Here is a 25,139-nt window from a genome sequence, read left to right as displayed (position 1 = left end):
TTTTTCCGGCAAGGCGAGGTGGCTCACGCCTGTCATCTCAGCACTTTGGGAGGCCTAGGTGGGTGGATCACCTAAGGTCAGGAGTTCAAGACCAACATGACCGACACAGTGAAACCCCATCTGTACTAAAAATATAAAAAATTAGCCAGGGATGGTGGCGCATGCCTATAGTCCCGGCTACTTGGGAGGCTGAGGCAGGAGAAACACTTGAACACAGGAGTTGGAGGTTGCAGTGAGCCAAGATCATGCAATTGCACTCCAGCCTGGGCAACAGCCGTGAAACTCTGTCTCAAAAAAAAAAAAAAAGCCCAATTTTTCTAGTTAGTAAGTGGCCATGAGTTGATGCACTTTGATATAGGAGATATTAGTAACTCACATAGTTACACAATTTTTAAAATTATTTTCTTTTGTACCACACATAGAAAAAACACAATTTAATATAGTCATATATTCCTGCGTAAGAAAACCAGAAAACGTGACACATAAAGCTTAGATATTTTAATTAAAAGGAAGCCCCCTTTTACTCTATGCAGGTTTTGTTGGTTTTTTTTCTTAGCTTAAGAGCCAATGCCCAAGTCCCCTACTTTCTCTGTCAGTATTCAGTAGAGACTCTTCCTCTCCTCTGCTGTCCTCCGTGAGATAGCTGAAGGGCACAAATGTCATTTCTCTTTGAGATATAAGCACTTGCACAGGCCTGGCGCAGAGTAGGTATTTAATACATGTTTGTAGAAAGCGGGAGGAAAAAAACCAATAGGAGGGGGAAAAAAGCCAATAGGAGGAAGAATCTGAGTTCGTTCTGCATTTCTCCTGTTTATCACCATTGCAAAAGGCTTCACTGCAAGCCAGTCAGGGACTTGGAGGGGGAAAGGGGGAGAATGCCCAAATCTTGATTGACAGGCTCTTTCCGCATAATTACATAAATCTAAACCCAGCCTCCTGCCCATCCTCCCACCTAGAAGAAACAGACAATGTAGACACTGTCCTTTAGAAGAGAGCTGAGAGGAAACAAAGCAGGCCTTGCCTTTTCGTCCTGGTACAGCTTGTTGACACTCTCCAGCTGGAAGTTGTGGCTGGACTGGATTTTGTCAAGCTGCTCCCGCTGCTTCTCCAGCTCTCCCTGGAACTCGTTCTTCTTCAGTTCCACGGCACCTCTCTCTGCGGCTGCCCTACGGACCCTGCCTTCCAGCTCCATGATCCGCGTCTACAAGAAAACCTCGACGTCAGGGCCAATGCCAAGTCAAGTCACCCACAGAGCTTGGACCACGCTCTACAAAGACCACCCTGAGGCCCAGAGCCAGCAGCAGCCTCACACAAACAAGTGCCCACAGCTCTGTATTTTAAGTCAACTGTGTAGAAGCTGGAGCAGGTTCTTCCAAAGAAATGGTCTCTGTCAGTGCAAGTGAAGGAAGGCTCTGTGCACTGACACACTCCCCACTGGGTTTTTGTTAGACTTAAATGTGCTAAGTGCATAGAATGCCTCATGCTTTACCTGGCATGAAATGGTCCTCAAATATTTAGTTCTTCTCTGCTAATAAATCGCTTAACAACTATTTAGCAGACACAATATCTGAAAACAGCTTCAGTTCTCCAACTCCAGACAACCAGAGCCCATCTCCCCAGCAAACAGGGGCTCCTGTAGAAGCTGACACACCGGGAGTACAAGCCCAGGAGGGTAAGTGTGACAGCAGGGCAGAGCGCAGAGGGGCTGGGGTGCATGGCTAAGCCCATGCAGGTGGAATCCCTGCTCCACTTCAACCTCCTTTTGGTCAGTCTGACCCCTGTGAAATGAGGAGAGTAAAATCCCAAGCTTATAGGGTTTGTGCACAAAAGGAGATAATTTGTGTAAAGTACTGTTAAAGAGAAATTATTCAGACACTTATTAAAATGCTGAAAGAAAGACTATTCAAAACGATTTCAATAGGAGAGGGAAATTGTGCTCAACTCTGAACACATCCAAGACAGCTGGGGATTTATAGCTAACGAGCACAGTCGGGGGAGTCAGTGGATGGAAATCTCCCTCAGAGGAGGGGGATTCTTGCAAAACTGCCCTAACAAGATTCTTGCCAAATGCAGGCGAAGGACTTAGACAGCAAGGATAGGGATGAGGAACTTGGTCAAGTATCACAGGTAGAAGGATGGCATAGCAGGATCCTTTGCTAAGACTGGGCAGGGCAGGCCAAAGACAGGGAGAGGGAGTTGGCAGGGGCCAAGATCGAGGCCTAGTCAAGAAGGTGGCTCAGAGGAGCCCAACTAAACCTCGATCAAGAGGAGCATCTTTGTCACTGCTCAGCACTGTACCTGACCTACGGCTGGCAACAGTAAATGAGATAGTTAAAATTATCATCATTAAATCATGAAGACATATTTCTTACACGCATAATCCAAGCACGAAGTGCTCTTCCAAGAGCAATACTGCTCTTCCATATCTTGTGCACTGGAGGACCACAAACAACAGGCTGTGGCCAGCGTACGTAAGCAAGCTGTCTTCCCAGAACTACCCCAGTAGTTCAAACGAAGGCTATTAACTCACAGGAAAGGCAGGGAGGGATACCACAACCGCAATCCTACATAACCACAGAGGGGGCCTCTGCCACCCAAAGCAGAGCTGCCCAGAGTCTGGCCCAGGGCTGGGGGTGTGTGCAGAGCCTAAACTCACCTTCCAGCATATGCCCTTCGCAAAACCCCTTGGCTAGCAATAAACAGCAAACCCCTTGAACCCCATTATAACAAAATAAACAAACAAAAACATAAAATAAACGTAACAATAAACAAAACAAGACACCTGGAGATCCACGCTCCGGGAGCTAGCAATCCAGTAGTTGAAGCCCAAGACGATGACGCAGGCCACCAGGGCAGCCAGCACGAGGGGCGGCGACTTCATGCTGCGACGCCCGTTTCCCAAGCCCATCATCTCAAAATCAGCACTGAAAATCTGCCAAGCAAAAGCAAATAAATAAGCCTCAATATTAGTGTAATCGTCTCCAAAGCAGACAGTGTCATCCTTACAACCAAGAGGAAAGGCATCCTGCAAGGCAGCATGGGCCGGCATCTTCTCCTTGATGGCAAAGCTGTTGAGGGAGAAGAGCATGTGAACGGCACACACAGAGCCCATGGTGTTGTGCACCCAGGGCAGTGTGTCCAGCTCCCAGGACAGGCTCAGCGGGGCAGGCATCGCCCCAAAACCTGTCACAGACTAGCTTGAGACTTTAGGCAAGGGAGGATATATCTTACATTTCAGATTCCTCCCCTCTAAAATCATTACCACACTCACCTTCCTGACATAGTTTTAGAATTAATCATTTCTGTAAGCAGCAATGTTTGAGAAGTAATCATTTCTGTAAACAGCAATAATATATTTTAAGTGCTTCCACATCACATTAGAAAGAGTATATTCCTCATTACTTCTCAGAGAGAGCTTTTTGATTTGATTCCAAACAAGGGTTTTTTTACCCTTTGACACGATTATGAATGACACCCAATTAAAGCATTTCTCAAGCAAAGCAGGAAACCCATTCTGGAGGTGAATGTGAACTCCCCACCGTGTATATCACTATGCAGGCAAAGCCCTGGCTATAGAAGTGTCTCTTCCTTCGTGGCATGAAACAGAAGTGGGAGGTGTGCCATCTGCCTGAAGTCACTGGGAAAAATGTGTTCCATCTTAGGCTTTGAGGTGGAAACGAGGCATTCACTCCATGCCAAATTAGAGCACCTTGTCCTTCAAACATTAGTTTCTCACTTTAGGGACCATATCTGTGCAACTGCTACACTGTATGCCTCATGTGAGGAAAAACAGTGCCTCTGTGTGACAGCTACAAAGTGCACAAAAATACATTCAGCTTAGAAGAAAGACGCCATCAGTGTTGTTAATGGGCTTCAATTCAAAGCCAGGTCTGGCTGGATGCAAGCACAGGTCTCCAGGAACAAGGAAAGTGTACTCTTCCAAACGGCTTTTGCTGAGCCAGATAAAACAGAACCTTATCAGAGTGAGAGCGGTTTCACTGCAACCGCCTCTCTGAGCTCTACAGAGAGCCTTTCACACCGGAGTGTCTAGCAACAGAAGAGGAAAGGGAAGCGGAAGGTGGGGAGAAAGACGAGGGATGGGAGGGGAGAAGAGACCACCAAGGAGTCACCTGCAAAACACAATTCTCACCAGTGAGAACAAGGGCGAGCTGAACCTAACCCTATAGTCTCTTCAAGTGAGAGGGCTCTCTCCAAGTCATTAAAAGGCTTCCTTTCTTAACATCTAGCTACTAGTGTGGGGGTCTGCCCAGGAATAAAGAAGCAATCTAGCAGAATCATCTAAAATAAAGCACCCCCAGAATTACCATGGGTGGAAATTCTGACCAGCTTCTGGCCTCTCAGGATGAACGGGGAAACAATGTTTTTCTTTCAATTAACAGTTGATATCAGGAAGCACTGAATATACTCAAAGAGCATAAGCTCAGAAATAGAAAACTTCTAGAAGATTCTACAGATCTGCTGTGTCTCCACTGTCCTATCACATCTCATTTTGATTGCAAAAGTCTTTTTTGACTCGTAAACTTTTTAAAATTTTTTTTTTATTTATTCTAGAGACAGGGTCTCTATCGCCCAGGCTGGAGTACAGTGGCACAATCATGACTCACTGAAGCCTCAAACTCTTGGGCTCAAACGATCCTCCTGCCTCAACCTCTCAGGTAGCTGGGACTACAGGCATGGGCCACCATGCCCAGCTAATTTTTAAAAAAAAATTTTGTACAGACAGGGTCTCACTATTGCCTACACCAGCCTCAAACTCCTGACCTCAAGTGATCCTCCCATCTGGGCCTCTCAAAGTACTGGGATTCCAACTATGAGCCACTGCACCCAGCCTTAACCTTTTTTTAAAAATATAAAAATAAAAACATAACAGGGGGTGGTGAGGACTTTTCCAAATGGCTTTTGCTAAGGAATAATGGGAAACTACACACAGTATAAATTGGCTGGGTGCAGTGGCTCATAACTGTAATCCTAGCACTTAGGGAGGCCGAGGCAGGTGGGTGGTCTGAGGTCAGGAACTTGAGACCAGCCTGGCCAACATGGTGAAACCCCATTTTTACTAAAAATACAAAAATCAGCCAGGCATGATGGCATACACCTGCAGTTCCAGCTACTCAGGAGGCTGAGGCAAGAGAATCACTTGAACCCCGGAGGTGGAGGTGGCAGTGAGCCAAGATCATACCACTGCACTTCAGCCTGGGCGACAGAGGGAGACTCGGTTTCCAAAAACAAAGTATAAATTACATCACCCTCATCCTACTTCAAAAGAATGGGATCCCATTTTCTAACATCTGGGTCCTTCTATTCCAGTGGTCCTCAACACTCAAAGGGCACCAACATCACCTGGAACACTTTTTAAAATATGAATACCTGGGCTCCACCACTTGATTTCTTTCCTTTTTTTTGAGACAGGGTCTCACTCTCTCACCCAGGCTGACAGAGCTGCCTGTTGGTGTGATCCTAGCTCACTGCAGCCTCAACTTCCTGGGCTCAAGAGATTCTCCCACCTCAGCTTCCCAAGTAGCTGGGACTACAGCTGTGCTCCACCATGCCCAGCTAATTTTTTCTATTTTTGTAGAGATGAGGTCTCGCTCTGTTGCCCAAGCTGGTCTCAAACTCCTGAGCTCAGTGATCCTCCCACCTCAGCCTCCCAAAGTGCTGGGATTACAGACGTGAGTCCTCACACCTGGCCCCCACCCCTGCATTTCTAATTCAAAGGGGTCTAGGACAAGGCCCAGATACTGGTATTTTTTTTATAGATTTATTTTCAAAGAGAAAAACACTTACACAATTTAAATACAAGTCCCTCAGAATTACTCTGCCAGAGCCAGCAATAATGCCAAACTGTGTCCTCACTGCCAGACATTCGTCAGTATCATCTGTGTCCTCTCTCAACAAAGCTAAAGGGTCTGATACTTTATTCATATACATCCTCTTATCTGCAATGTAATCCACAATTTCTTGTGGACACATTAACTTTTCCGCATCTAAATCAGGAATTTCAAACCCAAATTCGTCTTCCATGGCCATGATAATCTCCACTTGGTCCAAACTAAGCCCATGTCTTTCATAAAATGAGAATTTACAGAAAGCTTCTCTGGGTCAATCTTGTCATAGAGTTTCAATACGTAAAGAACACGGTCCTGGATGCCCTCTAATGTCAAAGGGGTCGCTTCGCAATACTAGCGGCACAACTGTGTAACTCTACCCGGAACCTGCGCGAACACCGAGGCCGCTGCGAAGGCTGGGGCCTCGTCCGGATCCCCGCGGAGCACAGAGCGGTGCTGAAAGGCTGGGCGGCAAACAGCATGGAGACCCGGGGGGCAGCGGCGCGAAGGCCGCCGGTAGGCGGCGGACACAGGAGGAAAGGACACGAGACGTCATGGCTACGCCGACCCAGGTTGCACTGCTATTGGTATTTTTTAACCTCCCCAGGTGATTCATATGTATAGCTGCTATTCTAGACATTTCTAGATGTAATTCTAGATGTTTCTTGATACATATATATGCATCAATATATTTATTTTAATCCAAACAAGATCACACCATTCATACCATTCTGGATATGCTTAGTAACACATCTTGGCCCCCTTTTTCAGTAGCACATTATGGTTTGCTCCATTCTTTTCAAAGGGCTGAATAGGGGACCACTGTGTGCCAAGCTTTACTTAACCGATCTCCTGCAGAGAAATATTCAAGGTTTTCCAGTCTTATTTCCAACAATGCTACCATAAACAGCCTTACACAGCTGTTCATCAGTATTCACTGGGGACTGGTTCCAGGACCCCCTGAGGACACCAAAAGCCAAGGATGTTCAAGCCCTTTACATAAAATGGCAGTATTTGCATACAACCCAGGCACATCCTCCTCTAAGCTTTAAACCATGTCTAGATTACTTATAATGTTTAGCACAATGTAAATGCTAAGTAATTAGCTGTTAAGCCATATGTTTAGGAACTAATGGCAAAATCTATACACGTTCAATACTGATGCAACCACTGCAGGCCTAACTATATATTTTTTTGTTTGTCTGAGACAGAGTCTTGCTCCATCATCCAGGCTGGAGTGCAGTGGCACAAACTTGGCTCACTGCAACCTCTGCCTCCTAGGTTCAAGGGATTCTCCCACCTCAGCCTCCTGAGTAGCTGGGATTACAGGTACCTGCCACCACACCCAGCTAATTTTTTTTGTATTTTTAGTAGAGACAGAGTTTCACATGTTGGCCAGGCTGGTCTTGAACTCTCTGCCTCAAGTGATCCGCCTGCCTCAGCCTCCCAAAGTGCTGGGATTACAGTCATGAGCCACCATGCCTGGCTGGGCTTAACTACATTTTGAACAACAGCTGGTTGAATCTGCAGATGTGCAACCCATGGATACGGAAGGTCAACTGTGCACCCATCTCTGTGTTTACAAACTTTTACCTATGTGGACGGTACCTTATTCACAACTTTGAAATCCAAAATGGTCTCTAAAAACTCAAAGAGATTATTAAAAACTTTCCAACAACAAAACCTGAACTCAGATCAATGTCTGATCAGAACTTATCTGAAGCTATTTATTTAAAGTCTTTTATCTTCTTCCCTTCATGTGAATACTCATACATTTCTCTGCAGAAAGATAAGTGTTTGAGAATGGGTTGCTGTCCTAACTCCTCCTGGGGCTCTCACATAATATATAATAAACACCCCATTTTATCTGAATTCTGAAGAGTCCTGAGTTCCAAACCTAGCTGGCCTCAAAAGGCTTGAGATGAACCAACTGCGAGCTTACTACTGTGAGACGATGCCCAACACAGGGGCTTATATCAGCTTTGGGGGCATTATCACCCCCATTTTGCAGGAGATTAAATCAATCACATTTCTGTGAGATCTATTTCTGGGTCAAAAACATGTTTTTAATATTGACAGAGCTTCCCTCTTCCAAAATAGTTGGCAAATTACAAAGGGAAAAACAGTTCCACTACATGAAGAATCCTGGCAGATGCCACCTTAGCCACGTGATCAAGCTTGGTATCACTGGTAATGAGGCACATCGACATCATGTACCCCCTGATACGCCGCTCTAGGAGGGCACAGCACCTTTATGTCTCCTGCCAGGAATGCATAACCTCAATTTTATCAGGAGAAAATTCAGAGGAAGTCAAATTGTGGGACATTCTATAAAACACTTGGCCAGCACGGTTAAAAAGATAGCGCCAGGCCAGGCACGGTGGCTCACACCTGTAATCCCAGCACTTAGGGAGGCTGAGGTGGGCAGATCATGAGGTCAAGAGATCAAGACCATCCTGGCCAACATGGTGAAACTCCATCTCTACTAAAAATACAAAAATTAGCTGGGCATGGTGGTATGTGCCTGTAGTCCCAGCTACTTGGGGTCTGAGGCAGGAGAACTGCTTGAACCTGGGAGGCGGAGGTTGCAGTGAGCCAAGATACTGCCACTGCACTCCAGCCTGGCACCTGGCAATGGAGTGAAACTCTGTCTCAAAAAGAAGAAAGAAAAAAAAAGATAGTGCCAAGGTTTACCTCTTAATTTTGATAAATTCTGTGGTTAAGGGGAAACAGGGTAAAGGGTATAAAGGAACTATATGGACTATTTTTCCCACCCTTACATAAGCCTAAATTATATTAAAAATTATTTGATAGATCTTACCATATCCAAAGCAGGTCCAACCTGTCAAATGCATGAGCCCACTGAACCTTCTAGTTAAATATTAACATTTTACAAATTTCCTTCTTTTCATATAGAGGTTTTAAATCACAATCTCCTACAGCAGTAGGAGAATGTCTGTTTTTTGATGTAACATAGAAAACAAACTTTATAATGGCTGACGATCTCATTAGTGATATTTTAAAGGACATTAATTGTAAGTACAAATGAGCATCTTCTCATTTATTGGCCATCTGCATGTTCATTTTGGTGAAATGCCTTTTCAGGTTCTTTGCCCAATTTTAAACTGGGGTGTTCATCTTACTGATTTGTTAAGAGTTCTTTGTATGTTAAAGGTAAACCAATCTTTGGTCTTTCATGCTAATAATGTTTTTTCAATTCTTCATCCATTATTTTACTTTAGAATTTTTACCCAAACTTTTTTTTTTTTCGAAGGTTCTACTTTTTTTTTTTTTTTCAATATACTTTAAGTTCTGGGATACATGTACAGAACATGCAGATTTGTTATATAGGTATACATGTGCCATGGTAATTTGCTGCACCCATCAACCTGTCATCTACATTACATATTTCTACTAATGCCATCCCTCCTCTAGCGTCCAGCCCCTAACAGGCCCCAGTGTGTGATGTTCCCCTCCCTGTGTCCCTATGTTCTCATGGTTCAACCCCCACTTATGAGTGAGAACATGTGGTGTTTGGTGTTCTGTTCCTGTGTTGGTTTGCTGAGAATAATGTTTTCTAGCTTCATCCATGTCCCTGCAAAGGACACGAACTCATCTGTTTTATGGCTGCATAGTATTCCATGGTACGTATGTGCCACATTTTCTTTATTCAGTCTATCATTGATGGGCATTTGGGATGTTTCCAAGTCTTTGGTATTGTGAACAGTGCTGCAACAAATATACATGTGCATGTGTCTTTACAGAATAATTTTTAATCCTTTGGGTAAATACCCAGTAATGGGATTGCTGGGTCAAATGGAATTTCTGGTTCTAGATTCGTGAGGAATCGCCACAGTCTTCCACAATGGTTGCACCATACTACACTATAGTGGAGTATACTACACTATACTCCAACAGTGTAGAAGTGTTCCCACTTCTCCACATCCTCTCCAGCATCTGTTGTTTCCTGACTTTTTACTGATCGCCATTCTAACTGGCATGAAATGCTTCATTTCTCTAATGAACAGTGATAATAAGCTTTTTTCCATGTTTGTTGGCCATATAAATGTCTTCCTTTGAGAGTGTCTGTTTATATCCTTTAGCCACTTTTTGATGGTGTTGCTTTTTTTCTTGTAAATTTGTTTAAGTGCTTTGTAGATTCTGAATATTAGCCCTTTGTCAGTTGAACAGATTGCAAAGATTTTCTCCCATTTTGTAGGTTGTCTGTTCACTCTAAGAATAGTTTCTTTTGCTGTGCAGAAGCTTTTTAATTAGATCCCATTTGTCAATTTTGACTTTTGTTGCCGTTGCATTTGGTGTTTCAGTCATGAAGTTTTTGTGCATGTCTATGTCCTGAATGATACTGCCTAGGTTTTCTTCTAGGGTTTTTATGGTTTTAGGTATTACGTTTAAGTCTTTAATCCATCTTCAGTTAATTTTTGTTTAAGGTATAAGGAAGGGGTCCAGTTTCAGTTTTCTGCATATGGCTAGCCAGTTTTCCCAACACCATTTATTAAATAGGGAATCCTTTCCCCATTGCTTGTTTTGTCAAGTTTGTCAAAGATCAGATGGTTGTAGATGTCTGGCATTATTTCTGAGGCCTCTGTTCTGTTACATTGGTCTATGTATTTGTTTTGGTACGAGTATCATGCTGTTTTGGTTACTGTAGCCTTGTAGTATAAGTCAGGTAGCAAGATGCTTCCAGCTTTGTTCTTTTTGTTTAGGATTGTCTTGGCTATAAGGACTCTTTTTTTGGTTCCATGTGAAATTTTAAGTAGTTTTTTTTTTTTTTTTGAGACAGAGTTTCACTCTTGTTACCCAGGCTGGAGTGCAATGGTGCGATCTCGGCTGACCACAACCTCCACCTCCTGGGTTCCGGCAATTCCCCTGCCTCAGCCACCCAAGCAGCCAGGATAACAGGAACGCACCACAATGCCCAGCTAATCTTTTTTTGTATTCTTAGTAGAGACAGGGTTCCACCATGCTGACCAGGATGGTCTCGATCTCTTGACCTCATGATCCAGCCGCCTCGGCCTCCCAAAGTGCTGGGATTACAGGCTTGAGCCACTGTGCCGGCCAATTTTAAGTAGTTCTTTTCCTAATTTTGTGAAAAAAATCAATGGTAGCTTGATGAGGATAGCACTGAATCTATAAACCACTTTGGGCAGTTTGGCCATTTTCACAATATTGATTCTTCTTATCCATGAGCATGGTATGTTTTTCCATTTGTTTGTGTCCTCTCTTGTTTATTTGGGCAGTAGTTTCTAGTTCTCCTTGAAGAGGTCCTTCACATCCCTTCTAAGTTATATTCCTAGGTATTTTACTTTCTTTATAGCAACTGTGAATGGGAGTTCACTGGTAATTTGGCTCTCTATTATTGATGTATAGGAATGCTTGTGATTTTTACACATTAATTTTGTATCCTGAGACTTTGCTGAAGTTGCTTATCAGCTTACGGAGATTTTGGGCTGAGATGATGGAGTTTTCTAAATATACAATCATGTCATCTGTAATCAGAGACAATATGACTTCCTCTCTTCCTATTTGAATACGTTTTCTTTCCCTTGCCAATTGCCAGGATGTCCAATACCATGTTGAATAGTAGTGGTGAGAGAGGGCATCCTTGTCTTGTGCTAGTTTTCAAAAAGAATGCTTCCAGCTTTTGCCCATTCAGTATGACACCAGCTGTGGGTTTGTCATAAATAGCTCTTATTTTGAGCTTTATTCTATCAATATCTAATTTATTGAGAGTTTTTAGCATGAAGGGGTGTTGAATTTTATTGAAGGCCTTTTCTGCATCTATTGAGAAAACCATGCGGTTTTTGTCATTGGTTCTGTTTACATGATAGATTACGTTCATTGATTTGCATATGTTGAACCAGTCTTGCATTCGAGGGATGAAGCCAACTTGATTATGGTGGATAAGCTTTTAGGGTGCTGCTGGATTCAGTTTGCTAGTATTTTATTGAGGATTTTTGCATTGATGTTCACCAGGGATATTGGCCTGAAATTTTCTTGTTTTGTTGTGTCTCTGCCAGATTTTGGTATCAGGATGATGCTGGCCTCATAAAATGAGTTAGGGAGGAGTCCCTCTTTTTTTATTGTTTAGAAGTTTCATAGGAATGGTACGAGCTCCTCTTTGTAACTCTGGTAGAATTCAGCTGTGAATCTATCTGGTCCTTGGCTTTTTTTGGTAGGTAGGCTATTAATTACTGCCTCAATTTCAAAACTTGTTATTGGTCTATTCAGGAATTTGACTTCTTCCTGGTTTAATCTTGAGAGGGTGTATGTGTCCAGAAATTTATCCATTTCTTCTAGATTTTCTAGTTTATTTGCATAGAGATGTTTGTAGTATTCTCTGATGGTAGTCTGTATTTCTGTCAGATCAGTGGTGATCTCCCCTTTATCATTTTTTATTGTGTCTATTTGATACTTATCTCTTTTCTTATTAGTCTGGCTAGCAGTCTATTTTGTTAATGTTTTCAAAAAACCAGCTCCTGGATTCACTGATTTTCATGAAGGGTTTTTCGTGTGTCTATCTCCTTCAGTTCTGCTCTGATCTTAGGTTTTTTTTTGTTTTGTTTTTTTGAGATGGAGTTTCGCTCTCGTTACCCAGGCTGGAGTGCAATGGCGTGATCTCGGCTCACTGCAACCTCCGCCTCCCAGGTTCAGGCAATTCTCCTGCCTCAGTCTCCTGAGTAGCTGGGATTACAGGCATGCACCACCATGCCCAGCTAATTTGTTATATTTTTAGTAGAGACAGGGCTTCACCATGTTGACCAGGATGGCCTCAATCTCTTGACCTCATGGTCTACCCACCTCGGCCTCCCAAAGTGCTGGGATGATCTTAGTTATTTCTTGCCTTCTAGCTTCTGAAGTTGTTTGCTCTTACTTCTCTAGTTCTTTTATTTGTAATGTTAGGGTGTCAATTTTCGATCTTTCCTGCTTTCTTCTGTGGGCATTCAGTGCTATAAATTTCCCTCTAAACACTGCTTTAGCTGTGTCCCAGAGATTCTGGTACATTGTATCTTTGTTCTCACTGATTTCAAATAACTTATGTATTTCTGCCTTAATTTCATTATTTACCCAGTAGTCATTCAGGAGCAGGTTGTTCAGTTTCTATGTAGTTGTGCTGTTTTCAGTTTCTTTATCCTGAGTTCTAATTTGACTGCCCTGTGGTCTGACAGGACTGTTATGATTTCCATTCTTTTGCATTTGCTGAGGAGTGTTTTACCTGAAATTATGTGGTCAGTTTTAGAATAGGTGTGATGTAGTGCTGAGAAGAATCTATATTCTGTTGATTTGAGGTGGAGAGTTCTACAGATGTCTATTAGATCCACTTGGTCCAGAGCTGAGTTTAAGTCCTGAATATCCTTGTTAATTTTCTGTCTCATTGATCTAATATTGATGTGGGGTGTTAAAGTCTCCCACTATTATTGTGTGAAAGTCTAAGTCTCTTTGTAGATCTCTAAGAACTTGCTTTATGAATCTGGGTGCTCCTTTATTGGGTTGCATATATATTTAGGATAGTTAGCTCTTCTTGTTACATTGATCCCTTTACCATTATATAATGTCTTTCTTTATCTTTTTTGATCTTTGTTTAAAGTCTGTTTGATAAGTCTGATAAGAGACTAGGATTGCAACCCCTGCTTTTTTTTGCTTTCCATTTGCTTGGTAAATCTTCCTCCATCCCTGCATTTTGAGCCTGTGTGTGTGTTTGCACATGAGATGGGGCTCCTGAATACAGCACACTGATGGGTCTTGACTCTTTATCCAACTTGCCAGTCTGTGTCTTTTAACTGGGGGCATTCAGCCCGTTTACATTTAAGGTTGATATTGTTACATGTGAATTTGATCCTGTCATTATGATACTAGCTGGTTATTCTGCCCATAAGTTGATGCAGTTTCTTCATAGTGTCAATGGTCTTTACAATTTCATATGTTTTTGGAGTGGCTAGTACCAGTTTTTCCCTTTTCATATTTAGTGCTTCCTTCAGGAGCTCTTGTAAAGCAGGCCTGGTGGTGACAAAATCTCTCAGCATTTGCTTGTCTGTAAAGGATTTTATTTCTCCTTCACTTTTGAAGCTTAGTTTGACTGGATATAAAATTTTGGGTTATAATTTTTTTTTTTTTAAATCAGAGTTTCACTCTTGTTGCCCAGGCTGGAGTACAATGGCACAATCTCAGCTGACTGCAACCTCTGCCTACTAGCTTCAAGCAATTCTCCTGCCTCAGCTTCCTGAGTAGCTGGGACTACAGGCATGTGCTATCACACCCAGCGAATTTTGTATTTTTAGTATAGATGGGGTCTCTCCATGTTGGTCAGGCTGGTCTCAAACTCCTGACCTCAGGCGATCCGCCTGCCTCAGCCTCCCAAAGTGCTGGGATTATAGGTGTGAGCTATCATGCCCAGTTGAAAATATTTTTCTTTAAGAATGTTGAATATTGGTCCCCACTGTCTTCTGGCTTGTAGAGTTTCTACAGAGATATCCATTGTTAGTCTGATGCGCTTCACTTTGTGGGTAACCCAACCTTTCTCTCTGGCTGCCTTTAACATTTTTTCCTTCATTTCAACCTTGGTAAATCTGAAAATTATGTGTCTTGGGGTTGCTCTTCTCAAGGAGTATCTTTGCGGTGTTTTCTGTATTTCCTGAATTTGAATCTTGGCCTGTCTTGCTAGGTTGGGAAAGTTCTCCTGGATAATATGCTTAAGAGTGTTTTCCAACTTGGTTCCATTCTCCCCATCACTTTCAGGCATACCAATCAAACACAGGTTTGGTCTTTTCACATAGTCCCATATTTCTTGGAGGCTTTGTCCATTCCTTTTCATTATTTTTCTCCAATCTTGTCTTTGAGCTTTATTTCATTAAGTTGATCTTCAATCTCTGATATCCTTTCTCCACCTCATTGATTTGGCTATTGATACTTGTGTATGCTTCATGAAGTTCTCGTGCTGTGTTTTTAAGCTCTATCAGGTCATTTATGTTCTTCTCTAAACCAGTTATTCTAGTTAGCAATTCCTCTAACCTTTTTTCAAGGTTCTTAGCTTCCTTGCATTGGGTTAGAATATGCTCCTTTAACTCGGAAGACTTTGTTATTACCCATCTTCAGAAGCTTACTTCCATCAGTTCATCAAACTCATTCCCTGTCCAGTTTTGTTCTCTTGCTGGCAAGGAGTTGTGATCCTTTGGAGTAGAATAAGTGTTCTGATTTTTGGAATTTTCAGCTTTTTTGCGCTTGGTTTTTCCTTATCTTCATGGATTTATCAAGCTTTTGTCTTTGATGCTGGTGACCTTCAGATGGGGTTTCTGTGTGGACATCCTTTTTGTTGATGTTGATGCTATTCCTTTCCATTTGGTAGTCTTCCTTCAACAGGCCCCTCTGCTGCAGATTTGTACAAAGTCCACTCCAGATTCTGTTTGCCTGGTTATCATCAGCAGAGGCTGCAAAACAGCAAAGACTGTTGCCTGTTCCTTCCCTGGGACACTTTGTCCCAGAGGAGTATTGGCCAGATATCAGCCAGAGCTCTCCTATGTGAGGTGTCTATTTGACCCCTACTGGGAGGTATCGCCCAGTCAGAAGGCATGGGGGTCAGGGACCCACTTGAAGAGGGAGTCTGTCCATTAGCAGATCTGAAGTGCCATGCTGGGAGATCCATTGCTCTCTTCAGAGCCAGCAGGCAGGAACATTTAAGCCTGCTGAAGCTGCACCCACAGCCACCTCTTCCCCCAGGTGCTCTGCTCCAGGGAGATGGGAGTTTTTATCTATAAGCCCTTGAATGGGGCTGCTGCTTTACTTTCAAAGATGCCCTGCTCAATGAGGAAGAATCTACAGAGGCAGTCTGACTACAGCAGCTTTGCCAAACTGCGGTGGGCTCCACCCAGTTCAAGCTTCTCATAGGCTTTGTTTACACTTGAGGGGAAAACCACCTACTCAAGCCTCAGTAATGGTGGACGCCCCTCCCCCCACCAAGCTGGAGTGTCCTAGGTTGACTTCAGACTGTTGTTCTGGCAGGAAGATTTTCAAACAAGTGGATCTTGGCTTGCTGGGCTCCCTGGGGGTGGGATTCACTGAGGAAGACCACTTGGCTCCCTGGCTTCAGCCTCCTTTCCAAGGGAGTGAACAGTTCTGTCTCACTGGTGTTCCAGGCACCATGGAGGTATGGGAAAAAAAAAAAAAACTCCTGGAGCTAAGCTCAGCGTTTACCCAAACGGCCTCCCAGTTTTGTGCTTGAAACCCAGGGCCCTGGTGGCAGAAGCACCTGGGGGAATCTTGGTCTGTGGGTTGCGAAGAACATGGAAAAAGTGTAGTATGTAGGCCAGAATGTGCCATCCCTCATGGCATGGTCCCTCACAGCTTCCCGTGGCTAGGGGAGGGCATTCCCCAACCTCTTGCACTTCCCAGGTGAGGCAATGCCCCACCCTGCTTCTGCTCACCTTCCGTGCATGGGCTGCACCCACTGTCTAACCTGTACCAATGAGATAAGCCAGATACCTCAGTTGGAAATGCAGAAATCACTGGTCTTCTGTGTTGATCTCACTGGGAGCTGCAGACCAGAGCTGTTCCTATTCAACCATCTTGCCAGACACCCTGTTGTTGTTTTAAATAACCTAATCTTGTCAATCTTTTATTAGTTCTCAATTGTTGTTAAATTTAGAAGGACATTTCCTACTCTAAGTTTATAAACACACCCACATTTGTTTCCAAGATACAGTTTCATATTTACATTTAAATTGTTCATCCATTTGAAATTCCTTTTTGATGTAAGGAGTAAGGAAACACAAAAAACAAAAAGGAAAAAAAAAAAAGGAAATACAAAGAATGCAGGGTTTTTTCCCCTGTAGTGACAAGCCAGTTCTTCCAGTGCCCTTTACTGAATAATCTATTTTTACCTACTGCTTTGAACAACTATCTTTGTTATGTACTAAATTCTCTAATGATATACTTTTTTCTAAAGAGGTGGAATCTTGCTTTGTCACCCAGGCACAAGTGCAGTGGTACGATCATGGCTCACTGCAGCCTTGAACTCCTGGGACCAAGCAATCCTCACGCCACAGTCTCCAAGAAGCTGGGACCATAGGCACACACTGCCATGCCTGGTTTACAAAATACTTTTAGATATGACCCTTGCAAGAGCTTTTGTTATTCCAGCAGATATTAAGTCAGTAGGTGGGGTCTACTCTAAGTTTCAAAGCAGAGGTAAATTCAATTCTCACTTCAAGGGGTGTTCTCTTTCCTTTAGACAGCTAATAAAAAATGTATTGAGCAGCTACCATGAGTCAGGTGCTATATTCACATCAGGCACCTCAGGGTGGTGTTAAGAGCACAGACTGGAACCCCACAGCCATGTCTAACCCTGGCTCCACGACTCAGGGGACATAGGTCCTGCCTGTGCCTCACTGTCCTCCTCACATGCTTTTTATGAGGATTCAGAGTTAAGTGAATATGCTACATGTAACCATATGCTACATTTGGCAGATGGTTATTGTTCAATAAATGTTGATAATTATTAGGGATGGAAAGATGTATTACAGATCATTTCTATTTTCAATTTTTTTCCATTTTATGGGGAAACAGTGATGTATGTTTTCCTTTCATAACCATTCTACTTGATAGTAACCAGCCCTCCTCTTTCCTCCTCCTGAGTCTGCCACCAACTAAAACAGCGGTAACTGCCATTACCTGGGGCTGACCTATGGATGCCACTTCAGTAGTGGATGTCCCAGACCAGGAACATATTATGAAAAAGGTTTAAGGAAGCCAAACCTCAAACAGTCCTGGAAGTCATACAGTTCTGGAAGCCCCTCACTGTGACCCAGTGCTTGGCTGGTCAGGAAGGTAAGCAGCTGTCTAGACAGCACTCTTAGGAGAGCCCTGGGCCCCCAATGGGAGCAGGGCTGCCCATGTAAGCAGTGACACAAGGAAAGGAGGTAACACGATGAGCCTTCAGGCCTGCAAGGCACTTCCTCACTGGCTTCCAGGACTGTAGAAACCCTTGCTGCTGGATCATGAGGGACAGATACTGGTGAGAAATTATCAAGATTGACGAAGGCCAAGGGCAGGAACTCAGAGGCAGAGTTTACAGTAGTCAAATACATCAGACACTCTCCCTTCTCCCACCTTAGAATTTATGTGGATCAGGGATGAGATAGAAGTGGGTGATATACTATATCCAACAAATGTATTAATTTAATATTCATTTTCATTTAAGCTTCAGAATATTTTTTTCTCATACTTGATTTTAAGCATCCAACATACTGAAAATGATTAACTTTAATCAGCTAAACTCTGTGAGACTTCAGGCTTCCCTGAAATAAAAACAAGTTGTGTGCTTTTGCATTAAAAATCACTTGATAGGCTGGGTGTGTACAGTGGTTCACGCCTGTAATCCCAGAACTATGGAAGGCCAAAGCAGGCAGATCACCTGAGGCCAGGAGTTCAAGACCAGCCTGGCCAACATGTCAAAACCCTGTCTCTACTAAACCTATAAAAATTAGCCAGGTGTGCTGGCGTGCACCTGTAATCCCAGCTACTCGGGAGGCTGAGGCAAGAGAATTGCTTGAACTCAGAAGGCAGAGGTTACAATCAGCTGAGACTGCACCACTGTACTCCAGCCTGGGCGACAGAACAAGACATCATCTCAAAAAAAAAAAAAAAAAAACAAAAACAAAAAATTAGTTGGGTGTGGTGGCACATACCTGTAATCCCAGCTACTTGGGAGGCTAACGCATGAGAATTGCTTGAACCCAAAAAACGGAGGTTGCAGTGAGCCGAGATCATGTCACTGCATTCCAGCCTGGGTGACAGAGTGAGACTGTCAAAAAAAAATAAATCACTTGATAAATCAGAAAAGAAAAAACTGCATATTTTTACCTACTGGTTTAATTAATTTAAAATTTAAACCTATTGGTTAAAATTATTATTTGCTTGTAAGACAAAATGTAATTTCACAAAAACTTCTAATTACTTTTTTAAAAAGAAAGAAAAGGCATATGAAAATGGACAACATGCCAAATGCACGAGCTCCTTGACCTGCCTAGTTAAATATTACCATTTTAGTATTTCCTTATTTCTATACAACAGGGCTTTTAATCAGAAAAGTAAATATATGGGAGCAATCAGATCAAATTAGCATGTTTGACCAACGTCAACCAGTGTAGAAACTGGGGTTCTCCAAAGAGTGGTGGAGCCACACCTCTACTCCTTCTCAGAGGAACGGCCCTGCCTGAAAGTCCACGCAGAGCGGCTCAGCAGGAAGTCACTGCAATGAGCAAGCACACCTGAGCACACACCAGCGCAGCCCTGGAGTCCGGAAAGAAATCAGTCACCAAGTTTTCTGATGGTTTGGAAACATTCCACCCTGTTCCGAGAATATCTCTAACCCAGGGGTGAGCAAACTTGGGCCCACAGGCTCTATCTGGGCCTGTTTTTTTAAAGTTTTACTGTACACAGCCATAAATACTGCCTATAGCGGCTTTCTGATTACAAAGTAGAACTTAATAGCTGAGACAGAGACCTACCCACAGACCAACCCTGCCCACTGGGTCTTATGAGGACTAAACATTTACCATCTGACCGTTTAGAAAAAGTTTGTCAACTCTGCCTCTAACCCATTGGGATTACATGACTAAGGTCACTGTGTTCTGCTTAAATTACTTTAAAAACTTACCAGGAAATACAGAATCTCTTCCTCTCACTTCCCCAAAATGAACACCATCTTTTTCCCAATGCTGGAAGCCAACAGTATCTAAAGACTAAAGCTTTTAAAATGAATGTATAGTGTTAGGTGGTAGAAACACCAAAAAGCGAGGCAGATGAGTGAAAATGAACAAGGGAACCGAATTCTTCCTGTTTTGAAATTTTCTGAAGAAAGGCCACCTACCATCAAGAATATATCCTGGGGCCAACATGGTGGCTCATGTCTGCAATCCCAGCACTTTGGGAGGCTGAGGTAGGAGGATCACTTAAGCCCAGGAATTTGAGACCAATAGGAGACCCTGTCTCTATAAAAAATTATTTTTAAAAAAGAATACATTTTGGTAGCTCAATTTTTCCTTGAATTCAGCAGTCACAAACTCAGCCCAAGAGCCCAATCCTGCCAGCCATCCATTTTTTGTACACTGCCCACAAATTAAAAATAGTTTGTTTTTTTTTGAGATGGAGTTTCGCTCTTGTTACTCAGGCTGGAGTGCAATGGCATGATCTTGGCTCACTGCAACCTCCGCCTCCTGGGTTCAAGCAATTCTCCCACCTCAGCTTCCCAAGTAGCTGGGACTACAGGCATGCACCACCATGCCCAGCTAATTTTTGTATTTTTAGTAGAGACGGGGTTTCACCATGTTGACCAGGATGGTCTCGATCTCTTGACCTCATGATTCACCAGCCTCGGCCTCCCAAAGTGCTGGGCTTATAGGCGTGAGCCACCATGCCCAGCAAAATAGTTCTTAAGTTTTTTTTTTTGAGACAAAGTCTCGCTCTGTCACCCAGGCTGGAATGCAGTCAGTCGCACAATCTCAGCTCACTGTAACCTCTGCGTCCTGGGTTCAAGCGATTCACATGCCTCAACCTCCCAGGTCGCTGGGATTATAGATGCATGCCATCATGCCCAGCTAATTTTTGTTTTTTGTTTTTTTTTTTTAAGTAGAGATGGGGTTTCACCATGTTGGCCAGGCTGGTCTCAAACTGCTGACTTCAAGTGATCCGCCCACTTCAGCCTTCCAAAGTGCTGGGATTACAGGAATGAGCCACCGCACCTAGCCAGTTTTTACATTTTCAATGATTGAAAAAGTTAAAATAATATTTCATGAGCGAGTGCTACAACTACAAAGGGCTGAGATAAATTCTCCACATATTCCTGGCTGGCTAGAAGATTATACGTACATGCAGAAGACCCAAAAGAGCCCGGCAGGACTGAAAACCAAGGAGAACTGAGAACCAGCTGAAACTTGCAGTGTTCCCCAAGCCCCACACAGACCTACTGATAGAGGGATGGAGACTGACCTGGCAGGGGACTCCTGGTTCAGTTGTCCTTGGAGAATCTGGATGCCATGAAGTGATATTAGATGTCAGTTTAGCTATATGTTAAATGTTTCCTTACTGGTACTGCTGAGGCAGTGTGGCTTAGGAAAAAAGCATTGATGGGGGCAGGCCAAATGGAGTTTCAATCCTAGCTTTATTATCTACCTAAATTTTGGTGAGTTGTACAATCTCTCTGTATCTTATTCAATCCTTGTAAAAGTCCATTGAAGTAGGCTTACAATTATCCCCAAGTTCTAGGATGCAGTCATATGAGACTTCACATTTGTAAAACCTTTTGTTGTTAGGATTAAAAATTACAATGACAATACAGCACACACCACATAATTGCTCAATAGATAGGGTTTTTTTTTTTTGGTTTGGAAATAAAAGAATATCTCATGACACATGAAAATTACATGAAACTAAAGCTTCGGTATCCATAAAGTTTTACTGGAACACAACTATGCCCATTCATTTATACATTTTCTGTGGGATTGAGCTATAACAGCAGAGCTGAGTAACTGTGACAGAGACCATAGGGTCTGCAATGCCTACAACAGTATCTGGCCCTTTTCAGAAACAGGTTATCAATTCCTGCTGTAGTTCAATGTTTCTTAAAGTGTGGTCCCCGTATTAGCAGCATCAGCATCACCTCGGAATGGGTCAGAAATGTAAATTTTGTGGCCCACCCCCGACCTACCAAATCAGAGATCTGTTTACTAATAAATGCAAACACAGGAGAGCATAAGGCCATGGCTGGCAAAGCTCTGTACTGAGAAAGCCTTCCATCACATACATCATGAAGTAGAAACTACGGTGATGTAATCAGATCTGACAAGACACAGGCCCAAAATACTTAAAGTTAAGAGAAAGTATTTAAAACAGGGATTCCACCTCTAATGTTATTAACAATGAATCCAGCCCTATGTGTATATTGGGCCTTGAGATACAATATAATTATAACAACAAATACATGTAATTTATAAATAAGAAACAAATGCACATACAGGAGAGTGTTTAAAAAAGTTTTATTACTAATGAGAAACATCAAAAAAAGTTGAGAAACAATAGCAAATTACAGTATCAACAACTGTAATCATACAGTATTTATATATGTATTGTTTTCTGTCAGGCACTAATTAATCTTCAAAATCTTAGCAAGGGGAACCCCTATTAACAAAACACTTAAAGGTTTTAAAGGAAAGTAAGATCAAAATGTTAAAATCTGAGAAGGCATGGACTTTTTTTCCTGAAAGTGTGAGAAATATCTATGTGAAGGAAAGGAAACACTCTCTGGAGATTTAAGAAACACTTCGGAGATTTGGGGACAAGTCTCCCTTTTTAATGTAACTTCATCAATAACTTGAAAAGTCCAGAAAACCATGATCTTTAAGAACAGTTTTTGGGGAGCAAGTGAAATATTCACCTTTTTCTAAGATGAAAGCAAAAGTATATAGGACCATTCCTTCTACTTTTTTTTTATTTATTTACAAATGTTTAAAAACTTGTTTTGTTGTACAAAAATAGAAGTGCTTTAAAGAAAATCCCAATTACAGAGGTTATTTCTCACATTAGGTCACTGAAAAATGTATCTTTTTTCATGGGGCAACTTTTTTTTTTTTAAAGAAAAAAACAGTAATAACGCTGCAGAATTTAAGCCAAAGGCACAGAACACCCCCCCCCCACACCCCACCACAATGACCACCCCAGGTCCTTTGAGAAAAGGCGCTGTACCTCAAGCTCCCTTTCACCAACAGTGCCCATCAACTGACACCTGTCTCCTGCTCAGCGCACCTGCCTAAAGTGATGCTTCCACCCTCCCCACTGGTCCACACAGAGGCATTTTCCCCAGGTTCCACCCTTTGTAGTTCCAATGCAGAAAGCCAGCTCGCACTTGCACAGGATAAGGGTAACAGTTCCCTCCCTCCTGGGGAAGGTGGCCAAATGTATAAGGGTAGCCCCAGGCCTAACTGCTGTTTCTGCCCCACCTTCAACAGCAGCAGCAGCAGCAGCAAAATCGAGTGGAATGTCAATGCAAAATCTTTTCATTTCCCATCAATAACTGGACCTAAATCAGCAATTAGGAAGCAGATGGTATCCTTAGCCCCTCATATCCAAGTCACCACAATCTCCTGGCCCTACCCTCAGCACTCCTTTCCTCTTATTTCTTTCATTTTTGTGTAAAACAAACTTTTTTTTTTAAAGTGAAAATTGGATAACCTCTCCATAGGAGAATAAAGTATGTCTTAAAAGCTAACCTCTTTAAAACATCCTAAGAATTCAATTTCTTTTTGTTCACAGACACCTTAAGAATTGAGTGTCTGGCCTAAGAACAGTAAGTCTTAGCAAGTTGCTAGTTTCTATTTGGAAAGAAAGTAAAAGTATTCTTTCCAATAGCATGAGCTTAGCTTCATCTTTTATAACACAACTGGAAGAAGCCAGGATGCCTTTGGAGACCCACAAAAACCGACGAGATTGGCCAATGCCCTCCAAAATTCAGAAATACTAAAACTGTGAGAATTGAGCCAATCTGATAGCCACAAGCTAAACAAAGCCACTCAAGCACTGCTAAATACTTCATCAGGTGATTGCACACCTCACTAATCCAGGCCTAGAAATGTTCCTCAATAATTTGCATAATGGAGGGCCTAAGGACCCCAAATCAGACAAAGGAAACCTCAAAACCGTGAAAGTCACACAAGTTTAGTTTTGCATATCTGGCTATGGGACATCTGAAATTGCCCAGCATCATTATGGTATTTCAAATATAAGATTTCTTGAGAGAGATCCAAGATGGCTGATTACTAGCAGCTCAGGATTGTAGCTCCCAACGAAAGCACAAAGAACGAGAGAACGCCACACTTTCAGATGAATTTTTGTTGCTCACAGACCAGGAGATTCCCAGCAGAGGAGCCCCACAGGTTGCCAGCATAACTCTTGTGGCCGGCGTGGCGGTTCTCAGTGCAGCGTAAACGGGACTGGGTCCCCTTTTGGTCAACATTTGGAGCTCCGGGAAGGCAGAGTCGCCTATTCAGCTGATTGAAAAAGGGACTCAAGAAGGAAGCCAGGCCGGAGATTCCTGGGCAGAAAAGCACCATGAATCTTAATGCCGCTGTTTTAGCCGGTGCAGTGGGTTGCTCAGATTCAGGCATTGGGAACCAACAAGTTGGACGTCCACTCAGAGACCTAATTAGAAAGTCGGTAATTACGAAGACGACAGGTGGATAAATTTACAATGATGGGAAGAAACCAGCATCAAAAGGCTGAAAATACCCAAAATCAGAATGCCTCTCCCTCTACAAGGGAATCATAGTGCCTCATCAACAAGGGAACAAGGCCTGGTGGAGAAGGAGTACATCCCATTAACAGAATCGGGCTTCAGAAGGCGGATAATCAGAAACTTCCGTGAGTTAAAAGAACATATTCTAGCCCAATTTAAAGAAACTAAGAACCTTGAAAAAAGTCTGACTAAATCCTAACAAGAATAGACAATTTAGGGAGGAATATAAGTGAATTAATGGAACTGAAGAATACAATACGAGAACGCTGCAAAGTATGCACAGGTTTTAATAGTCTAATTGATTAAGCAGAAGAAAGGATATCAGAGGTTGAAGACCAACTTAATGAAATGAAACGAGAAGACAAGATTAGAGAAGAAAGAGTAAAAAGGAATGAGCAAAGTCTCCAATAAATATGGGATTATGTGAAAAGACCTAATCTACGTTTGATAGGTGTACCTGAATGTCATGAAGAGAATGAATCCAAGCTCGAAAATACTCTTCAGAATACTATTCAGGAAAACTTTCCTAACCTAGTAACGCAGGACAATACTCAACTCCAGGTAATACAGAGAACACCACAAAGGTATTCCTCAAGTAGAGCAACCCCAAGACACATAATCATTAGATTCACCAGGGTTCAAATAAAGGAGAAAATTCTAAGGGCAGCTAGAGAGAAAGGTCAGGTTACCCATAAAGGGAAGCCTATCAGACTCACAGCAGATAGCTCAGCAGAAACCCTACAAACTACAAGAGAGTGGGGGGCAATATTCGATATCCTCAAAAAGAATTTTCAACCCAGAATCTCAAATCCAGCCAAACTAAGCTTCATAAATGAAAGAAAAATAAAATTTTTCACGAACAAGCAAGCACTCAGAGATTTCATTACCACCAGGCCTGCTTTACAAGAGCTTCTGAAAGAAGCACTATACACAGAAAGGAACAACCAGTATCAGTCATCCCAAAAACTTACCAAAAGGTAAAGAGTATCTCCATA

At 42.6% G+C, this 25,139-nt stretch overlaps 1 protein-coding gene and 1 pseudogene across 7 annotated transcripts in view; both read right to left on the bottom strand.

The window, feature by feature from the left end:
* The window catches only part of GOLM1 (golgi membrane protein 1), a 75,720-nt gene that overhangs the window by 48,145 nt on the left and 2,436 nt on the right, over positions 1-25,139 (bottom strand). For 5 of the 7 annotated variants that reach the window (XM_054255174.2, XM_054255177.2, XM_035303402.3 and 2 more), the window contains exons 2-3: positions 2,783-2,932; positions 1,022-1,201 (exon numbers count right to left, since the gene is read on the bottom strand). In XM_054255174.2, coding sequence (XP_054111149.1) covers positions 1,022-1,201; positions 2,783-2,911 — 309 coding nt within the window. In that variant the 5' untranslated portion in view covers positions 2,912-2,932. The remainder of the gene's footprint in view (positions 1-1,021; positions 1,202-2,782; positions 2,933-25,139) is intronic. The other 2 variants (XM_035303419.3, XM_002742772.7) reach the window with 1 other exon arrangement.
* Positions 5,612-6,416, bottom strand: LOC144581825 (acyl carrier protein, mitochondrial pseudogene; annotated as a pseudogene).

The sequence above is a fragment of the Callithrix jacchus genome, chromosome 1 (assembly GCF_049354715.1).
Source record: "Callithrix jacchus isolate 240 chromosome 1, calJac240_pri, whole genome shotgun sequence".
NCBI lineage: Eukaryota > Metazoa > Chordata > Mammalia > Primates > Cebidae > Callithrix > Callithrix jacchus.
The sequence above is the reverse complement of the archived record's forward strand: the minus strand, read 5'-3'. Positions and strand labels throughout refer to the sequence as shown.